The sequence below is a fragment of the Cyclopterus lumpus genome, chromosome 22, assembly GCF_009769545.1.
Source record: "Cyclopterus lumpus isolate fCycLum1 chromosome 22, fCycLum1.pri, whole genome shotgun sequence".
NCBI classification, from domain to species: domain Eukaryota; kingdom Metazoa; phylum Chordata; class Actinopteri; order Perciformes; family Cyclopteridae; genus Cyclopterus; species Cyclopterus lumpus.
In genome coordinates this window covers 9,176,846-9,196,459 of record NC_046987.1, presented here as the reverse complement: position 1 = coordinate 9,196,459, position 19,614 = coordinate 9,176,846, and the positions used below count along the sequence as shown (strand labels likewise).

The 19,614-nt window shown below is 43.5% G+C and overlaps 1 protein-coding gene across 2 annotated transcripts; it reads left to right on the top strand.

The window, feature by feature from the left end:
• The first annotated feature begins 356 nt into the window (after window positions 1-356).
• cep170b (centrosomal protein 170B) lies at window positions 357-19,512 on the top strand. 2 transcript variants are annotated; one of them, XM_034563238.1, is made up of 19 exons: window positions 357-588; window positions 1,308-1,445; window positions 4,743-4,832; window positions 5,514-5,592; window positions 6,407-6,465; window positions 6,805-6,955; window positions 9,421-9,549; window positions 10,334-10,819; window positions 10,909-11,441; window positions 11,640-11,801; window positions 12,574-12,712; window positions 12,833-14,392; window positions 15,212-15,458; window positions 15,696-15,819; window positions 16,216-16,344; window positions 16,443-16,531; window positions 16,969-17,062; window positions 17,144-17,195; window positions 17,310-19,512. In XM_034563238.1, the coding sequence occupies exons 2-19, from the start codon at window positions 1,341-1,343 to the stop codon at window positions 17,525-17,527; spliced, it is 4,446 nt and encodes a 1,481-aa protein (XP_034419129.1). In that variant the 5' UTR covers window positions 357-588; window positions 1,308-1,340; the 3' UTR covers window positions 17,528-19,512. The 2 variants fall into 2 exon arrangements, with proteins under 2 accessions (XP_034419129.1, XP_034419128.1); XM_034563237.1 differs by having other exon boundaries at window positions 10,909-11,801.
• Window positions 19,513-19,614: the final 102 nt, after the last annotated feature.

The following is a 19,614-nucleotide window of genomic DNA, read 5'->3' as shown; positions in this document are numbered from 1 at the left end:
TTTTAACTTTAAGTACAGTTAGATTAAAATACTTTTATTTATTTATTTATGATTAAGTAAAAACGTTGAGTACTTTTATAGTGTGCCATTACTACTTTTACTTCAGTAAAGGTTATTCTATTACTTTCTACACACCTAAAACACAAATGCCCAAAACAAACGAAAATAAATAAATAATTAGATATATTGTCCCATAACATACAAATGTATTTTTGTATATTATAGATGGATAAATACAATAAATAATACTTGGACTAAATATTACGAACATTAAATTATACCAAAGCTACAGGAGGCCGTTGAGTTGTTCCTGCACCTGGAAAACAAACAGAGTGAGAGCTCCTACTTCCTCCACCTCTCAGCTCAAACTCCTGAGCGCTTGACGGACTTGTCAGGCTACGTCACCGCGTCGGCAGAAGGAGAGTTTCGCCTGATTGTCATTCCCAGAGGAAGAAGAGGGTGTACTCGAACATTACCTGTCTAGTCTCACCTGGTGCGCTCCTTGTACATGTCGGTCGTCGAGTTTCCTCTGCTGTCGGACATTAAACGCTGGCTTCACTTTGGAGTAAAACGGAGAAGGCGTTAAAGGTAACGTGACGTTCCTTGTGGGATCAAATCGGGGGGAAAGACTCGTTTGGGTGAAGCCGGATGCTCACTAACGTTAGCTGCTAAACAACCGTCACCGACGGGCTCACGCAGCCCCAGGTGTCAGTTGGGACAAGACGTCACGAGACATTAAGTAGAGTGTCATATAAATGCTAATGCTACTTCGTGTTAATATTTATCTGGCAGTAATGTTTAGTCAGCGAAGGTTACAGGAAGTAGAAGAAAACACCCCGAGCACCTGAAGTTTGAGTCGCTGACGTTGCTCGTCGGCGTCCCTCTGCAACAGGTTTTCCAGCATGCTCCTTGGGACAGGCGCTGGTTTTGAAGGCGTCAATACTTGCTTTTTATATAGGAAAGAAAATCAGCAACGTGTGAACATGCCGATTATCCTCCACTGACACATGGACAGCTTCTGACGTGGTTTACTCCCCAAGGCACACATTATGTTCACAACGGTTATTTAATTGCATTATCTCCGTCGTAACACAGCTAGTCTTGAATGTGTTTGCTAAACAGGTCTAACTAAGGTGAGAAGATGAGGACTTCTTCCCGGTAATCCACTGATTAAGTAGTTATTTAATACTCAGGTCTTGGATTTTGATCACGCCTCCTGAGTGTCATTCAACAAACCCCTCAGGTTTCTTTGACTGAACTGTTATCATTTAGTCTTTGAATATTGTTGTGTGGTTGTCTCTTCCCAGGATGCCAAGACGATCCTGACTGGCGGCCCCAACATGAGTGTGACGTCATGGTTCCTGGTCAGCAGCTCTGGTACTCGCCACCGGTTGCCACTGGAGATGATCTTTGTTGGCAGGGATGACTGCGAGCTAATGCTGCAGGTGTGTGTCTTTGTATGTTTAGGTGCATGCATGGTGCATGTGTTTGTTCGCTTTGGCAATGACATTGTAGAGAAGTCTATGTTATACACGGCAAACACCGGCAGCGTGCCAAATGAACTCTTAACTGGTCTTCATTATAGTCTATCGTAGTTATAGTTGTATTACTCTTCACTGACAGTACAGCTAGTCACAAAATGATGTGAAACACCAATGGGAGGTTCCCTACACGCTTTGTGGGTGTGTATTTGTGACTGTGTAACCTAGTGACAGTGCCTCCATACAAAGTTGCCCCCGACAGTCTTTCAAACAATGACTTAAAACGCAGCTAAAGCATTCCATTGTTTTTTTTTGTTTTTTTCCCTTCGGTGTTTGTTATAAACACAATTTCTCTGTGGTTGTTGTAAATGCTCTCTCTCCCGTATTTTCCTCACTCTGCATTTATTTCCGTGAAAGAGGAATGCTGCCTCAGAAGCAGTTGTTTATACTTTTCTCAGTCAGTGCGTTATGCTCAGAAAAACCCTGCCAACCACAGATGTTGGTGAGATTGAAAAGTTGCTCACATTTAGGCGTTGCCGGATCCAAAAGACAAACCTCAGCCTCTCCCAGTCTGAAATGATGAAGACTTTTCTGTCGCTCAGCTTAAGTGCTCAGGACTGCTTCCTGCTTCGGCACACAGTCAGTTTCGGCTCCAAATTGTCTTTAAACCTCTGATCTTTTGTTTCTCTGTTTTAAAGATCAATGCATTGTTTTACTTTCAAATCACAGGTGAGTGTCTGCAACATGAGAACCCTGTTTGACGTGAAAACCAGAGTGTAGGTGAAGTCATATCACATAGCGTAGCCGAGGGCCTCGACTTGATGTTTGAATTTTCCATGACAACTGGTGTCGGATCAATGTCTGTATCTCCATGACCAGTAGTTAGACCATATGCCTCCTATAATTGTAGGGACTGCATTTAGCTAATCTGTTTTTATTCAAGGTATAGTCGGAAAAGATGTGTTTTTAGTTTGCGGCGGAAAATGTAGAGACTTTCTGCTGTCCTGATGTCAATGGGGAGCTCATTCCACCATCGAGGAGCAAGCACAGCAAACAGTCGTGACTTTGTTGAGTGTTTAGCTCGTAGTGACGGAGCTACGAGCCGATTGGCAGAAGCCGAGTGAAGTGAATGAGCTGGGGTGTGAGGTTAGACCATGTCCTGGATGTAGACTGGACCCGATCTGTTCGCAGCACAATGTTTTGAAGCGGATGCGGGCGGCCACCGGTAACCACTGAAGGTCGCGGAGGAGCGGAGTAGTGTGGGTAAATTTCGGGAGGTTGAAGACTGAGCTGTAGAGGTCGGATGGCATTAGCAGGTAGACCTGCCAGGAGGGAGTTACAGTAGTCTAGCCGTGAGATGACCAGAGCCTGGACCAGAACCTGTGCCGCCTTCTGAGTGAGAAGAGGTCATATTCTCCTGATGTTGTACAGCATGGACCTACAGGATCGTGTTGTTGCAGTAATGTTGGGGAGAGTCAGGGAGAGTTGACTGTCGAGTGTCACACCGAGGTTCCTGGCAGTTTGAGTTGGAGCCAGCACTGAGTTGTTGATGGTAATAGTCAGGTCGTGGGTGGGAGAGCCTTTTTCAAGTAGTTTGGTCTAATTTTCAGGTGGTGTGCAGACATCCACTGAGAGATGTCAGTCAGACAGGTGTTAGGTTGTAGTGGATTTTATATATATTTGCACATGTAGATAAGAGAAGTTTATGTTTTAAATTAATACATAAAGGAAGATATGATAATTAATTTGGGATATTATGAGGAATATTCTGGAGGAATGTATTGTGAAACATAAGAGAGGATCACTGTTTTATTATTCTGTTTTAATGACAAATGTAATGATTAACTGTATGATGCATGAGAATGAATGAATGTTTTATTGTTTAGACAATAGTTAAAATGGATGCCGATTGAAACCTAATGTGTTGCTTTTATTCGGAAGGCAGGATAATAGGGTTTTATTGTGAAGGGGAACTTCCTGTCCTTGACCGGAAGAGTGAGCTTTGACCTCGCCTGTTTACTAAATTGGCGTAGCGAGTAGAACTGCGGCATCCTTTGAACTGACCAATGGAACTAACCTTTAGGTGTGAATTCATTTGCATGACCATACTAATAGCCGAGCATTTGTTCTGGGGAGACATGGTTCTACTGGTCTGGAGACTCGAGACAGCCCCGGTCTGTGGCTCCCTGGGAGCTGCACTCCGTCTGTGGAGAGTTCCTCCTTTCTGGCCCCACGATCGTGAACGCTACATGAGTATTATCTTTGCCATTAAATATTGTTAAACTTTAACTCGAATCCTGAATTTCCTGCGGCCACGGGACCCGGAGCTTTGAACACGAATCTTACACAGGCAAAGATTTGTGCTGCTACCTGTGTTTCAGATTGGGAAATGAGAGGATCAGTTGGGTGTCATCAGCATTGCTATGGTAGGAAAAGTCACGCGAGCGAATGATAGAGCCGAGATAATTAGTGTACAGAGAGAAGAGGAGGGGACCCAGGATGAAACCGTGAGAGGGCAAGGTTCAGACACAGATCCACTCCAAGTTACCCGGTAAGTGCGGTTGTTGAGGTAGGATAAGAAAAGGGAGAGATACCTGAGGTACCCAGGTCCTGAAGGGAGGAAATAAAGATCTGGTGCTTCATTGTGTCAAATGCAGCAGAAAGGTCAAGACGGATAAGGACAGATGAGAGGGAGGCTGCTTTAGCAGTGTGAAGTTGTACACTGAGTGAATAGGCCACACAGACAGTCCATACAACCTGTGGATGCTGTTTATTCCAGTTAGTAGGTGGTGTGGAAGAGTTTATTTAAGCCCGACAAATGGTCCACGGAAGGACGGTGCTAATTTTGTGAATGAGTTTGTCAGTCACCCTTAATCTTTGATCTTTGTGACAAGGAGGCCCAGAGTCCCTGATGATTAGAGAAGAGTCAGTCTGAATCACTTTTACAGTTTGCGCATAATTGATGGGGAGCATATTTAGATACAAGCACATGTTTCCTCTGATAGATCATGTGCACACGTTACGTCACAGACTTGAGCTATTAGGAACTTGTGTGGTAATGACAACCGGCTATTAGTGTAATCTATTGCAAAGGGTTGTTTGTAGTGTGTTTAAGGGATCTGACTTATTTTCCTTATGGATTAATCTACCAATTATTTGCTTGGCTGGTTCATGGAATGTCAAAACGGTCACACAGTTTCCCAGAACCCCACAGTGATATCTTCAGATCTTCTCATGACTTTTGCTTTGCTTTTGTTGCAGTCCCGTAGTGTCGACAAGCAGCACGCTGTGATCAACTATGACACGAACACAGACGAGCACATGGTGAAGGACCTGGGCAGCTTGAACGGGGTGAGTGAGTCCATCTCTTGTGTCAGACCACCTGTGATAATGAAGTCGGCCCCGGGCTCCCCGAAGACCATCACCAGAGCACATAATACCTCTCTTTGTGGGACGGGGACGGTTGGTAGAACTGTGGTAATCGAGAGACTGTTTTCTTTACTGCGGGCCTAGGCCCCCTTTTTTTTCCCATTCTTTCAAACTCACTCTCTCACCGCTCTGCTGCCACTTCACTGCACCATTATCCCAAGTTGAGTTGAGCAGTGGGAGAAACCATTCATTGTTCTCAAGAGAGCATTTCTTTTGGCCTTAGTAACTGCAGCCAAATGAATCAGAGCAGAACAGCGCAAGGACCTGTAACTGAAATCCAACATTGCTGTGTTTCCCACCTCCCCAATAATCTTCATTTGGTCAGTCCAGCACTCTTGTGTGCATTTAAACCCGGCCATGAAGCATTCTATAAAATCTGAGACAGCCATTGCATTGCATAACAACATAATCTCATCAGAGTTTTAATGTGCCCTGTGGATTAACTTTCAATGGGAAAAGGGCCAATGGCAAAGCACCTTACAGTATCTGGGAGCGTGCCACAAGGAATTAGAGAGCCTGTCACCTGTGAGTCCACGCATTTACTTAATTAATGAACAGTGAAAGTTATTTGAGCTTGATGTTTTCTTTTTCTTTATTTTGCAGACGTTTGTGAATGACCTAAGAATCCCAGACCAGACATACATCACTCTCAAGCTCTCTGATGTCATTCGTTTTGGCTATGATATCCTTTTTTTTTTCATATTAGTCCTTCAAATTTGAGTCTCGTGTTTGGTTTAACTTTGCTGCCTGTGTGATTTATGCAATACAGAGTTTCTGTTCTCCAGTTGGCACAGTTTAAGTTGTTGATAAGTAGCCCACACTGAAATGAGCCAGTATTCGGCAGCTGTGTCGGCGACACATTTTTTACATTTTATTTTCCCACTGCGATCTTTCGCTTCCATCGGCATGTTAATCTCCTGTGGTTTTTCAGTCAGGGGTTTTAGATTATGGTCAACTGTAAACCAAAAATCTCCTGCACCCTTTGACCCCCAGAACAGAAAAGACATGAAGGGAATTTAGGTAAGATAACATAGTGGGGGGGAGGGGGGGGGGGGGGGTGTTGGAGCTGTTTTATAGTCACCATTGTGATGTTGCAGGTTTCAAGGAGTGGGTCGCGAAAGAAGCTTTTTGAAGTGCAGAAGGTCTGTACTGCTTATCTGTGTTTCTCCTTGCATGCAGCAGTATAATGTACTTTTGACCTCCTTGGGGGGGCCAGGGGGTAAACAAAGCATGAAAGGCAGTTCATTAAAAGAGAACTGCACATGTACTAAACTTTAGGTTGCAGATTTGTAGTTTGTAAATTTTTCTTCAGCTCCCTGTGCAAACAAATATCTTTCTGGAGAGCCATATACTAAACTGTGAATAAATAAATATATATATATATATATATATATATATATATATAAAAAAAATAAAATAATATATATGTATGTATTATCCAATTGTTTTGCATAAATGTACGTATGTGTGTGTGTGTACTTTAACTCCTCCTGCACATGCTCATGTATATATCCTGGAGAGAAGTCAACACAAGGTCCCAGAGGAAGCTCTTAAAGTAAGTAGTACTGACTGTACCTTTTCAGGCTAGCAGTGCTGATACGCTTGCTATGGGTCCTTTAATGATGTGCTCATCTATTATTTTCATAATTAGATAATCTGTTGATATATTTTTTTGTATTTATTATAACCAATGAAATATCAGAAAGGATTACAAACAAATGGACTAAACCAAACAATATGCAGCTTTTCCATTAGAGGCACTCATGTGATGCATTATGGGTGTGTGTAAATATTAACACTGTGCAGAAGTCTCTGGTGGATAGTCACACTCTTACTGTGTATGTCTGAGAATATATGTGTAATGATTGTCGCTTCCCCCTGTCTCTTTGTTCAGCATGAGAAGTACACCAGCCAGTTTCAGCTTAGTATTAAAGCCCTACAGGCAAAGGCAAAGGAAAAACAGCAGCTCCAGAGGTCAGAGAAGAGCAAAGGCCCTGTTTCCAAACTGCTGGAGAAGGCTGAGCGAAAAGCCCAATCTCTCACAGGTAAACAACTATGCCAACACACACTCTACCAGGCAGTGGGTTTTATTTATACAGAATTAGGTGAATTGACTTTGTTGCCTCAGAGGATCTGTTCTAGCTGAAGTGGATTTGAATACCATGTTCACGCACGTGAGGACGTTTTCGCTTCTCCGTGTGCTGCGTGACTTTGACTGTCGATCACTCGATAAGGCGGTTGTGGCGTCTTTTATTAGGCGCTCCCCTGGTGTGAGATTAGGCTGCTGTGTGAGCTTAGAGGCTAAGGCCACAATCCTATGATGTCAGTAAAGGCATAGATCACGACATCCCAGCGTTGGCCAAGAGCAGGCTTGCCAGACAAGTGAAGGGGTGAAGAGTTGGAGACTAGCAGTTTTATCTCTCGCAGCCATTCCTAACGACTAACAAGAGGTGGGGTGCTGCCAAACACGACAGTGTTGGTTCAACGTGTGTTGTAGAAGAATTAAAAAGGTGTGCAGGGTTTTGGTGCCAAGTTGGCATGGCTGTCCATGTAGCCGATGGTGGATTTGTTGCGGCTTGTGCTTCCAGTTGCTTTTCTGCCCTGAGCTGTACTGAGTAAATCCAGTACAGTAAAGGCAACAGTGGAACAGTCAGAACTATTAGTTCAAGTGAAGCATTTTTTTGAATGAAGCTCATTCACACTGACAAAACCTTTTCCAGCTGCTGTTGATTTAGCAATTCTCGTGCTTTCTGTTCCACAAATGCCGTGAGCTTAGAGGGAAACCTACAACTGCTTAAAATAGGACTTTTCCAGCACTAGGCTCATATCCCACTGAGTGCTATACAAATACATAATTGAACAGCATAACTTTGGAAAACATGTTGTTCTCTAAAACAATGGTAAGTAATGGGAGGGCAGTTGTATCACCTGCAGCTATAAGCTGACTACAGTGATCCTGTAAACCCGTGACTGTATACTCTTTGTTAAACATGCTCACTGAAGCTGTGTTTACTGGGGGCCATGCAGTCACTGCCAGCAGTATGACACCAGCCTTGCCATGTGTTGTTGTAACACAATCCACCAATTACATAACAAAACGAGCATCCTCTGTCTCACTAAGTGTACTGTTGCTATAAGATAAGGATTGGATTTCATAGTCGGAGAACAAAACCACAACAGTTGACTGCTATTTTCCTCACAGTGATAAAAGACGCACAAACTGAGCCCGCTTATCTACGTTTACGTCATGCAAACAGATTCCTTTTGGCTGAACTTGTCATAATATTGGTTCTTTTGGTGCACTCTGGACTGGATGTTTTTTTGTACAATTCTGTCACTTATTTTCAGTGTGCTGTGGCTGGTTGTGGTGTGTCAACCCTCCAACTGTCCTCAGGGCAGAACACTTCACTTATACAGTGTGTGACTCAGGTCTACTTTACCCTGCCAGGACCCGAGGCTATTTAGTATTTACTAAAGGGGCATTTAATGGATAGTTCTTGCCTGATGCTTTACACATCATCACTACATCATTTAAAATGTTCTACTACATTTTTGTAATGAATTGCTCATGAAGTGACTTACTTTGTAATCCAAGATTTCATATTAAGATGACCTAAAAAAATTTATCTGAGACAAATCCTCCAACTAATGTGACACTCAAATCAGTTTAATAGGGTTTGAATAGGATTTTGGGAAACTTGCCTAACTTTTATTTGTTCCGGGTCTGCTTTCTGACGGTTATGCTCTTTATGGCTCTAACAACTGAGCTATGCTCAGTTCATTTTTAGTTTTGACACTCGTCCATTAGTAACATGCCTCTCTGCTTCTCTCGTCACAGTGTTGATATCTTATTGTGTGCGTGTGTGTGTCCAAGGCAACAGTAGTGAAGTGCTGTAGATGCTTAGAGTTGTGAAGCCCCCACATTAAAATCCAGAGAGCTTGTTTAGCCTATGTATCAGGCCGAAAAGCGGCTTCTGGATTATCTGATTAGTGCCATATAGACTAGCTGGACTGCGTGGACTGAGTGGACTGGCAAACCAGCGGCTCAACACCAGTTCAGAAGCGGCATCACAGTAATCATCCCCTCCATTGTATACAAAGGTTAATATGCTAACAGTGAGAGTCACAGTTCACAAGAAGCCTCACTTTAGCTAAAGTCGTTATCCGATATCTTGTGTAGTTTGTTTTCATTGAAGATTAGGATTAGTTTTGTCCCGATTGGACAAGAAGGATTATGTTTTGGTGGTTTGTGTGATACAGCTCGTCTCACAGTTGGATCCTCGCTAAACTCTCTGTCATGGGAATGTAGGAGTATTATAAAAAGCCCGAAGGCTACCGGTACATTTTGTTTTTGCAAGACCAAACTCAGACACAACATTGTTTTATCATGTGTCTAACATACACTCATTGCCTTTTATAAATACAAGATGCTGTATACATTCAGTTCATTGTTTGACTTTTTCTTGCCTGAGTTTATCCACGTGCCTAATGGTGTGTGTTTGTCTGTTAGCTGCCACAGATTCTCTGATATCCAAGCCTACTCCTCTCTATGGCCAACCGTCCTGGTGGGGGGAGGATGAGGACGCAGCCAACAAAAAGAAGAACAGGGGTGGAAAATTGCCAGAACAGGAGTTTTCAGGTCAGAGAATGTGTCTTTTATTGTTACTAACGTGTACCTACTACTGACTTAATTATAGTATTCACACTGAAGTGCTTATATCTTTTTAATCTGTTATTTGTACCATAATTGCATTGGCTCTTCCCACAAATTAGATCCTGATTTGTAATGACAGGTTTTTCTGTGGCACTGATATCTGATGCCGTTTGTGGGTTACTGGAGATGGATGGTGTGAAGCCCAAGGCAGGTCTCTGGCCGTTGGTTGTGGTCTGGTAGCCAGCCCACACCGTGCCAGGCCAGTGTGGGCATTGCCTGTCTGCCTCGTGATGGATTATGACCCTCTAAGCTTCTGGAGGGGGGAGGAAGGGTGATCGTTTGCCTCACTCTGCCCAGGCTGAAACAGATTATTCCAACTCAGCTGCCCTGCCTCTGAGCTGCTAAAGTGATATTTGGCTGCGTCCTACTGGCACCCAACGACCAACTAGCGGATTTGTTTTCTTAGTCTAACTGCTGGAATCCTTGTTATTTGTGGCTCCTTCTTTCAGGGATTGTGCGACGGTGACATCCTAGTCATCTCAATCACTTTTCTTAGATGTACCAATTAAGTTTAAGTTACATAGCTATAAGTGTGAGCTTGAAGAACAACCTCAAACCAAAACAAAACATACACATGTTTCTTTTATAAAAGAATAGCTAAAAGTTGTAGTCATTTAATCACTCTGTAGATTAAAGTATGTAGAACCATCACTAATGCCTGCTGTGTATCTGTGTGTTTGCTTTCCTCAACAATCTTAATTTCTAACAGAGCCTGCTAAAGACGTGTCCAGATATGAGGTCAACGGTTCTTTGTCTGACAATCAGGTCAAGTCCATCTTCTCCTACCGCCAGGAGCCAAGCTACTTTGAGATCCCAACAAAGGAGTTACAGCAGCGACCTGCCAAGAAACCTGAGTCGCAGGTCGACGAGGTTCCCACAAAAGACACTCCAGATCCCACTGGGGTTGTCTCTTCCACACCTCCCGTGGTCCAAAGCCATGCCTCCTTCACAATTGAATTTGATGAATGCATGCCAGGTAGAATGAAGATCAAGGACCACGTGACCAAGTTCTCTTTCCGCCAGCAGCAGAAGCTACCTTCCCCAGAGCCCGTCAACACACCCAGTGAGGTGATGTCAGCAGAAAGCAAAGTTGCTGATTGGCTCGTCCAGAGTAATACTAGCATGATGAGGAAGAGGTCACAGGCTGAAGACAATAGCACAAAGAGTGACCCATCACTCCTGAAGATCACAAAGGGTGAGTTACTTAAACATTTTTACCAACACCCGCTTTGATTGCAATTATGTACAAGCGCTACAGCTCACTTGTGTTCTTTCCATCACCAGCAAACCACTATAAGGAAGGCACTCGCAGTGACTCAGAGGATCCTGCAATCAAAGGAAGGGATTTCCTCCAATCAGCACCTCAGATTGGGTACCAGGTGTCTCCACAACCCCTGAGAGCCTCCCCGCCACAACGCTTTGCCTCCCCCGACTCTGAGGAGCCCTTGTCCTACTCTCCACCAGAATCTCAGTCCTTATCCAGTCTTGGCAAAGCTGAGCCTCACCAAGCCTTTGTTATTGAATTCTTTGAAGATAACCTAAGAAAGAAGCGCTCCCAGTCTTTCACTAATAACACATCTCCACCTGAGCCCTCAGGCCTAAGGGTCCAGCTGGAGAAGGCACGGAAGGGCTCAAGCCCAACTGGGGAGAGACAAGTCCCATCTCCAGCCTCCACCACTCCGCCAACTCAACAATACACTGTCCCCCTGAAGGGCCCTGCTTCCACAGGCTTCCAGAGAGCTGGCTCTCTACGAAGGGAGAAGACGGAGGAGCGGATCAGCACCAGCTTTTCCTCTCGCTCTACTTCATCTGTATCTGTAAGACCCTTTAGCAGTGTGGGCCGGAGGTCCAAACTCGCCCGGGAATTTACTGCTGAATTTCTCAAAAATAAATCTAGTCCCTCTACAACAGCTAAAATAGAGACAGTGGTTGTATCAAAGACTAGTCCCCTTTCACCAAAAGCTTCCTACCAGCCACAGACTTCCTCTCCTATCCACCACCCTGTTCCCCTCAAGGCCCCATTGATGCCCGTTCCGTCTCAGGATGTGGAGGTCAAGAGCCCCCATGTTGGCCCTAAGAATGAAGAGGAGGACAGTCTGAGTGACGCAGGAACGTACACCATTGAAGCAGATGTTCAAGAGAAAGAGCTAGAAGAGGCACGGAGCAAGATTGACCTGGCAAGTTTCTTTCTCCATTTAATTTATGGAAATGTGGCTAATAATGGCAACATGTTGCTTCAAGGAAAAATGTCTGCTTTGCAATTCTCCAGTGTCTTGTGTCTTGGGAGAAAGTCCCACTAAGAATGAGCCATGGACAATGGCAGTCACACTTTCATTCAATTATCAACTTGCACTGCTTAGTTCCTGACAGGTGTTTGGTGTTTTTGAGAGCCCAGAGCAAACCAACCAGAGTGAAGCAGAAACATCATCAGCATTTAGGCCCGTCAATGTTGAGAGCAGGGAGCAGCATAGGCAGAGTGGCAGTGGGGAGGTGAGGCCAGCTCTAGAACAGGGAAAGAGTCTGGTCAAGGTAACCCTTCCTGCTCAGAGTTATCAATGGTTAGATGGAATATTATTATTTGATTGCCAATTCTAAAGACAGTTAATTAATTTGTTGTGTCAGTATACCATAATGTTTAAGTGTACAAACCAGCATGTAATGCTGTCTTGATTTGCCTTCTTGGGATTTCTTCTATTTTTTTGCTTTTATTTTTATTGATTTCTAGACTTGCCTCATCATATAAGTGGAAAAAAACCCATGTTTTATTATTACAGTTACTACATACTTACCCATGAAACATATTATATCTGGTATCGTCTGTTGTTTGTCATATTAACTTTTGTTTTTTAGTTTACTAAGGAAATCATATAATTAGTAATGGCAATTGTTTCCCCAATGTTTCATCTATTTTGTAAAGATATTGAATAAGTTGTATGTTATCTCATGCAGGTTCAGCCAGCAGGTGCAGTGTTACAGGGGGCTCCTAAGTGGATGTCTTGCTGGGCCAGCTTGGCAGACAGCTACACAGAATCTGTCCCATCGTCTGGCCCCTTTGACATGTCGCCCCAGATGGAGCTGTCAGGAGGGGGTAAATAACACCTGACCAGACATGAATTTATTTGAAATTATAATGAGACACCCTGATGAATATGAATGATATTCCGTTTAAGTGTGTGTGGTTAATATGCATTAAACTGTTTCACTTCAGCGCGAGGTACAATCATCCACAAGGCCACGGTCAGCCGACAGCACGACAGCACCGACTCTGATGGTTCAAGAACTCGGCGCATCCTGCCCCAGGTACCACTGGGCGAGAAGAGTGACATTCCAACTCCCAGCATTCATGTTCATTATGACCTGCATTCAACATTTGATGTAGGAGAGAGGAGCATGGTTGACCCCATGTCTCAGGATGGCCTTCACAGGTTATCGGTGCATGACGACGTAGAGCCTGACAGCCTGAGTGATGCCAGCAAGTCAGATGATGGGTCCATCATAGAGCAAAAGAGGAGACCGCTGTCAGACAGAGAAGCAAAGAAAAATGAGGACCAACTCCCTGCCAAGTCAACATTATTCTACATTGGCTCAGCGGAGGCTGAACTTGGGGGCTCAAACCCGAACACCCCTAAGACTGAAATAAAACATGTAGCCAACACTTTCTCAACAGCCACCTTAACCAAACCGAGAGCTAACCCGGACTCTGGAAAAGTCAAGCCCAGTGTGTCAGCGCCAGTCCTGAGCCAGAGTCCAGAGTCCAAAGAGGGCCCTGTAGCCGGATTAATCAGACAAGAGAGCTTCACCAAGGATCGGCCTAGCAATGCCAGATTGCCTAACATCTCTAGCCTGCCGGTTCAGAGAGGCCTAAACCCTGAATCATTCCAGGGAGCCTGTAATCAGGACACTCATTCTTATCTCAAGGAGACGGAGGATGTTCTGGCGGTTCTGGAGGCCAAACTCCAAGCCGGACAATCGGAGACAACACAGTCTCCAATAATGGACTCTCTTTCTGCAGAGTCGGATGTCGATACCTCCAGCACAGTCAGCCAACATAGCAATAAGACCAGGCTAAACATACTGCCTAAAAAACCCTCTGTTACTGGCTTCCATAGGGAGAGGTCTTCAGCTGGGATAGCTAGTCAGGACCCCAGTCGCCAGTCCACTACATCCGAAAAGCGGCGCTCTCAGGGAGAAGACAGCAACAATAAAATGGAGTCTGTCAGGAGACCGGTTGGACTGAGACGTAGTGTTGGGAAATGTGGCTCCACAGACCTAAGTGACGACCCTCAAAGCTTACCTTACTCGGATCAGGAATCTAACAACTACCAATCCCGGAGAAAATACACAGTGCCCCTTCAGAAGGAAGACGCCAAGACCTCTAGAGCATCCCAGACCTTGAATCGTGCCAGCAGCTTTTCTGCCCCAAGACCCACCAGAGCGTCCATGCTCCGCCGCGCTCGCCTGGGAGAAGGTTCAGACAATGAGGGCACGGAGACAGACAGGCTGTCCCAGGAGGCAGGCAATGCCCTCGCGCTACAAACTCAAGAAACCAAGAAACTCTCCAGGCTGGATATGCTGGCAATGCCTCGTAAGCGGACAAGCTCCTTCAACACACCCAGCGACACTGAGGCCTCTTCCACAGGCAGCTCAGTTCGAAGGGGTTCTGCAACGGGGCCGAAGCCTGTAGAAAGGCAGCAGAAAGCACCGCTCAACAAGACCCCAATCACTCGAGGACGTTCAAGCAGTGCCAAATATGCTGGAAGCACCTCAAGTGAGTATACGTTGAATGAGTGTAACATATCTTATATCCAATTACTTAGTCAAACCTAGTAAAAACATTGCTTTGTGCCTGGAAAGCATTACATGGTCTGTTGATCAAACACAGTGGTGAATTGGTTTGATACAGTCAGTCCTCAGTTTATATGCTGTGTGTTTCAGGAAGTAACACCTGGGTTCTATACAGCAGCTTTTTTCCCCATACAAGTGTTATTTTGGAGGAGAATTGACGCTTCACTTTCACTTCAATAACGCTAATGGTACATATTTTTGCGGTGACACAGCGGCCAGCGCAAACAGTGCTCTGGTAGTTTGGTATTTTCCTGACTGAACTCCACTTTTCCCGGCTGTATGGTATTTCGGTGCCAGTGCACAGGTGGAAGGAGCAAACGGGAGCAATTAAAAAAGGGCCCTCATAGAACAATATTAATATTGGCCATGATGGAGATTACTTTTCTAGCCATGTACAAAATGGTTTATGCTAAACGACCCAGTCTTCACTATCTGGTACGTGTCTGGTACTCGGCAGCTGTACTGTGGAAAGTACTCATTTCAGTTTGTGAATGATTTTAAATCTGAAACATAAAATAAAAAACCTCAGCGATCTTTCTGATATTACAATTTAGCTGTACAAATGAGCATTTCCACAGGAGCTTTTCTGTCTCTTGGTCTGGGGAGGATTTTGGTGACATCTAATAGTCTTGGTGGTGTTTTTCTTGGCTGTATTCTTTGATGTTATTTCTCTTTTTCTCTCCGGTTTTCCTGACTTCACTATCCTCATCCTCCGTAACTCAAACCAATTCACAACGCCAAGGCTCCAGGAGACGACACAAAGGCTCTGACTATACCTCTACCTCAGATGAGGAGTACGACTCAAACCAGAGCACTCCTAAACACAAACGCTCCCAACCTTCCTCAGCTTCCCATATCCCGCGGGATCTTCCACGGCCTCAGCCGGTGGTCGCCCTGCGGCCAAAACCTTGCAGCAGAGATTCGGAAGAAGAGAACAATGACGGAGACTCCTTACACGGTTGGTCCAATCACAGCTCTGAGATTGCACGGTAAGGGATATCACAAATACATTTTTTTTTTCTGGTTGACATGCTAATATGAATTGATGTGTTACTCTGTCACTAAAGATGGGTTTACACATGCATCCTCTAGCTTTTCATTTACTGCATTTTCCATTAAAGGGCCTAAAGATATCAAGGATTTCACTTTCTGCAGAATATTGTAAATTTTATGCAAATTCTTATACCGGTCAGACATCTTTCTAACACGTGTTCTTTGCCTGCTAGGTTGAGTCAAGACCTGGCTAAAGACCTAGCAATCTTGGCCAAAGAGATCCATGACGTGGCAGGTGATGGGGAGCCACAAAACCCTGCAGTGGACAGCAGTGCGCCGGTGATCGCTCATGAACAGGTACATAAAACATGTTCTTTGGGCTGTTGCGGCTTTATCCAACACACTGAAGCATAACATCTATTCCATCCGCTGACTAAAACTGAAGAGGATCATTCTCTTTTTGGTCCTCTTTATCACAAACTGTGCTCTTTCGTTGAAAGAGGAAGTATCTGTGTTTTTGTTGCATATTTTTATATAGTACATTGTTCTACTCTGGCTATGCACATCTGGTGCAGTTATGTAACATGAAATTAAAATGGTCCTTTAGAAAGAAAAAAAAAAAAAGTGTCACTAAATCGTTACTATAAATTATGGTTTCATCTCCTTGCCTTGTTAATCACATCAGTAAAAAAAGAGACCATCCGTCTCTCTGCCTGTCTTTTACTGTAAAATGTGAGTCTGATTGTGTTGCAGCTGGTTCATCGTATTCCAGAGGCTGGATTAAACTACCGCAGGGTCCCACCAAATTCTATATCTTCAAGGGAACCTGACCAGAGTGATCACGAACAGAACACTAGGCAGCGAGCTCAGAGCAGAGATGAGGTCTCACACAAATGCTTCATCTAATTTGTTTTTTTTTACAAGCATCTGTGATGCTAGCACTGGGGCGTCATTATAAAGTACTTCTTTTGTTCCTTCAGGTCATTGCGGACAATCTGATGCTGAATCCAGTGTCACAGATCATCATGGCCATCAGAGAAAACACAGAGCAACTTGCTGAAAAAATGAAGTAAGATGTCACAGCCTTTGTTCCCATGCTTCGTCTGCATTTGATGAAAAACTATTGATCCTGTCTGACAACCAGACGCTACTGAGCCAATAATCTTATTAAACTAGAGTAACTCAGTGAGTCACTGACAATATGGGACGAAGATGTAATCTTCTGAACAGATTAGATGCAGATAAAACCGTTGGTGTTTAAATGTTTCCATTGTGAGATGAACCACCCCTTATTTAACCCAAAAAACCCACAAGATGTCAAAGAAGAAACATTTATTTTAGTATTGATTTGATTTAGTTTTGCTAAGTAACCACAATCATAAGAGAGACCACCTCTGTTTTACAGACTAAATATATTCTAAATACAAAAGTGTAGATTGTCTCCTTTAAAGGAGAACAGTAAGAAGCAAACATTCTAACAAGTGCATTTGGGCATTATACACGCAGGGTCCTGTTCCAGGACAGGATGGATATCTGGGAAGAATTTGAGGCCACGGTTAACTCTGACAATGATGTTCCTGTTATCAAAACCTCCAACAAGGTTGGTGTCTTATGTTTGTCAATATTCAAGTTAAATGAATGTTGGTTGCCTGTTGAGATAAGTTGCACATCTGTATTTCAGGAAATCACAACTATCTTGAAAGAACTCAAGAGGGTTCAACGACAACTTGAGGGTGAGTCAACCTGACCCTTTATTAACAATATATCATAAATAATTTTTATAATACATTTGTGTCGTGAAGCCAATTAATCATCTAAAAACCTTTTTCATGTTATCCCCCCCACAGTCTTTAACACGGTCATGGAGCCCAGTGGGCAGTTTGACAACTCTAAGGCCTCGGTGGTCTCCTCCTCATCTGGAGTTCGGCCCTCCCGACCTCCCGTCTCACGAGACTGGAGAACTATCCACTCTGTCTCCAAACGGGGCGGCGGCCCGAGGCCCAGTGAGAGTGTCAGGAGAGCAGCCGTGACTCCAGACGATCTAAGAGCGGGATATTTGGTCTGAAATGGGACAAAAACACGGCAGTTCCACCCGTGCTGAAATTCTGCAGTCACTCCACAAACGCAGGTGTCGGACCATTGTACACACAATGAAAGTAAACGGGGGGGAAGTGAGACTGTAAACAGATGTGTAGCCTCTCGCACACCCAAACATACGCACTAATGCACTATGAGCAGTACACACCTCACACACACACAGTGGTGTAACTCACAGTGAAGCCTGCACTAAGTGCGCTCAGTGGGAGGCCAACACATGAGGTGAATTTTTAAGGAAGTACCAAAATACTTCAATAAACTTCACCTTGGACAGGCCTCCAAACTATACTTGATTCTCTTTGTGTTAGAGGTTGATCTCTTTATTTGCCAATGATATGAGCAACATTGCTGATTTTAAGAGCTCATTGTATTTACTTGGTTTATTTGAAAACCAGCCTGAGAATAATCATCTCAGGAAAATCTACTAAATACTATATATATATATATATATATATATATATATATATATATATATATATATATATATATATATATATATATATATATGTGTATATATGTGTGTGTGTGTTTAGTGACAAATCACATTTTTGAGGAAATATTAGTTCATGGATATTTGTTTTGGGTATAAGGAACTGCAGTACCACCAGCAGATTTAGTGTACTGTGTTCTTGTATCCTCAGTAAACCCATTGCGTTTTGGTCTTTGTTTGCCACTTTTATCTTTGTGGACAAGATTTATCGCAGAATGTAAATAATATTTATTAGGGGTCTTTTGTGAGACCCTGTAACCAAGACAACATGACTTTGGGAGCGTACGTAGACTCTAGTGCCAGACCAATTAATGCTAAACACAGTCGCTATTAACCAACTTCTTGAGTATTTATTATGTTAACATTTCCCATTGCATCGACTCTGTCCAGGCCTCTGTTTCTTGTCCAGCTGGAGATGAAACTCTTTCTGCAATGTGTGGTCTGACTGGGAGGATGGACTCAGTTTAGTCACCTGGCAACCACAAACTCAAGTGGCTATAAAACAAGAGTTGTTAAGCATTCCTGGCTTCTCTTCCTTCTGAAGAGTGGGTTTTTATTTGTGTCAAACACACTTGAAACAATTTTTTGTTGTGAGCACAGTTCTCTACGAGATTTGGCCAAAGTCAACCATAATACTGACAGGAATGAGTTCCCTTTATCCCAGTTTGTGTTGAGCTCATCACACCACCTCACTATACCGTCATATGCTCAAGTGCTCTCGGAGCACTGTGGTAAGATTATATATTTCCTCTCAAGTCACATGGTCACTTCTGATGGGTCCTCACATAAGTAATGTCATTTTATCAGTCAATCGTGTGAAGCTGTAAATCTGACGATCATTTCCCCATTCTGTTCACAATGTAAATGTCTAAAGATATCAACTTCATACAAATTACCTCTCAATCTTGTCTTTTGCACTAAGGTAGTACAACATTGTCCCCTCAACTTGATATGCTGCAAACTGAAAGTTGTTGCTCTCCTGCGATAGATTGTAAACATGATGCTGTTGAGTTTGCAGCAGGAAAGCCGGCGACCCAGTTCACCAGCAGGTTGCCGTTTCCCTTTTCCCTGTCCAGATTGTACATGTGATTGTCATTGGGATGTCCCTGTAAGTGCCACAGAGCTGTGTGGGACAGTGGTTGTTTACAAAGTCAAGCTAAATAAGAATGTTGTCCGATTGACATCACTTGCTCAAAGTGTTGCTGCTATTCTTCCTCTGTGGGATAGTATTTCCCCTTTGCTTTACTCCATCGAAGTCAAAGCTACAGCAGGTTTGAGAGCTGAAATGTAATTCTTGTTTGTCAAATGTGTGTCCCTTTTTTGATTTCAGTTTGTTTCTTTACCTGTTATGATTTGGTTGTGATCTTGCTGTCTTGTTAGCTGGTATTTATGTTTGTTTTTCTGTTGAATTTGATAGGCGGTGATTGTAGATTTTTCAAATAAATTTGATTAAGAAAACTGTATTTTGTGATTACTTTTATTCACTTACTACACTTTTTTTGATTAGTCCCGAGCAAATGCATGTTTCAGAACGTGAAATGGAAGTGAAAACAGGAACTGTGCTA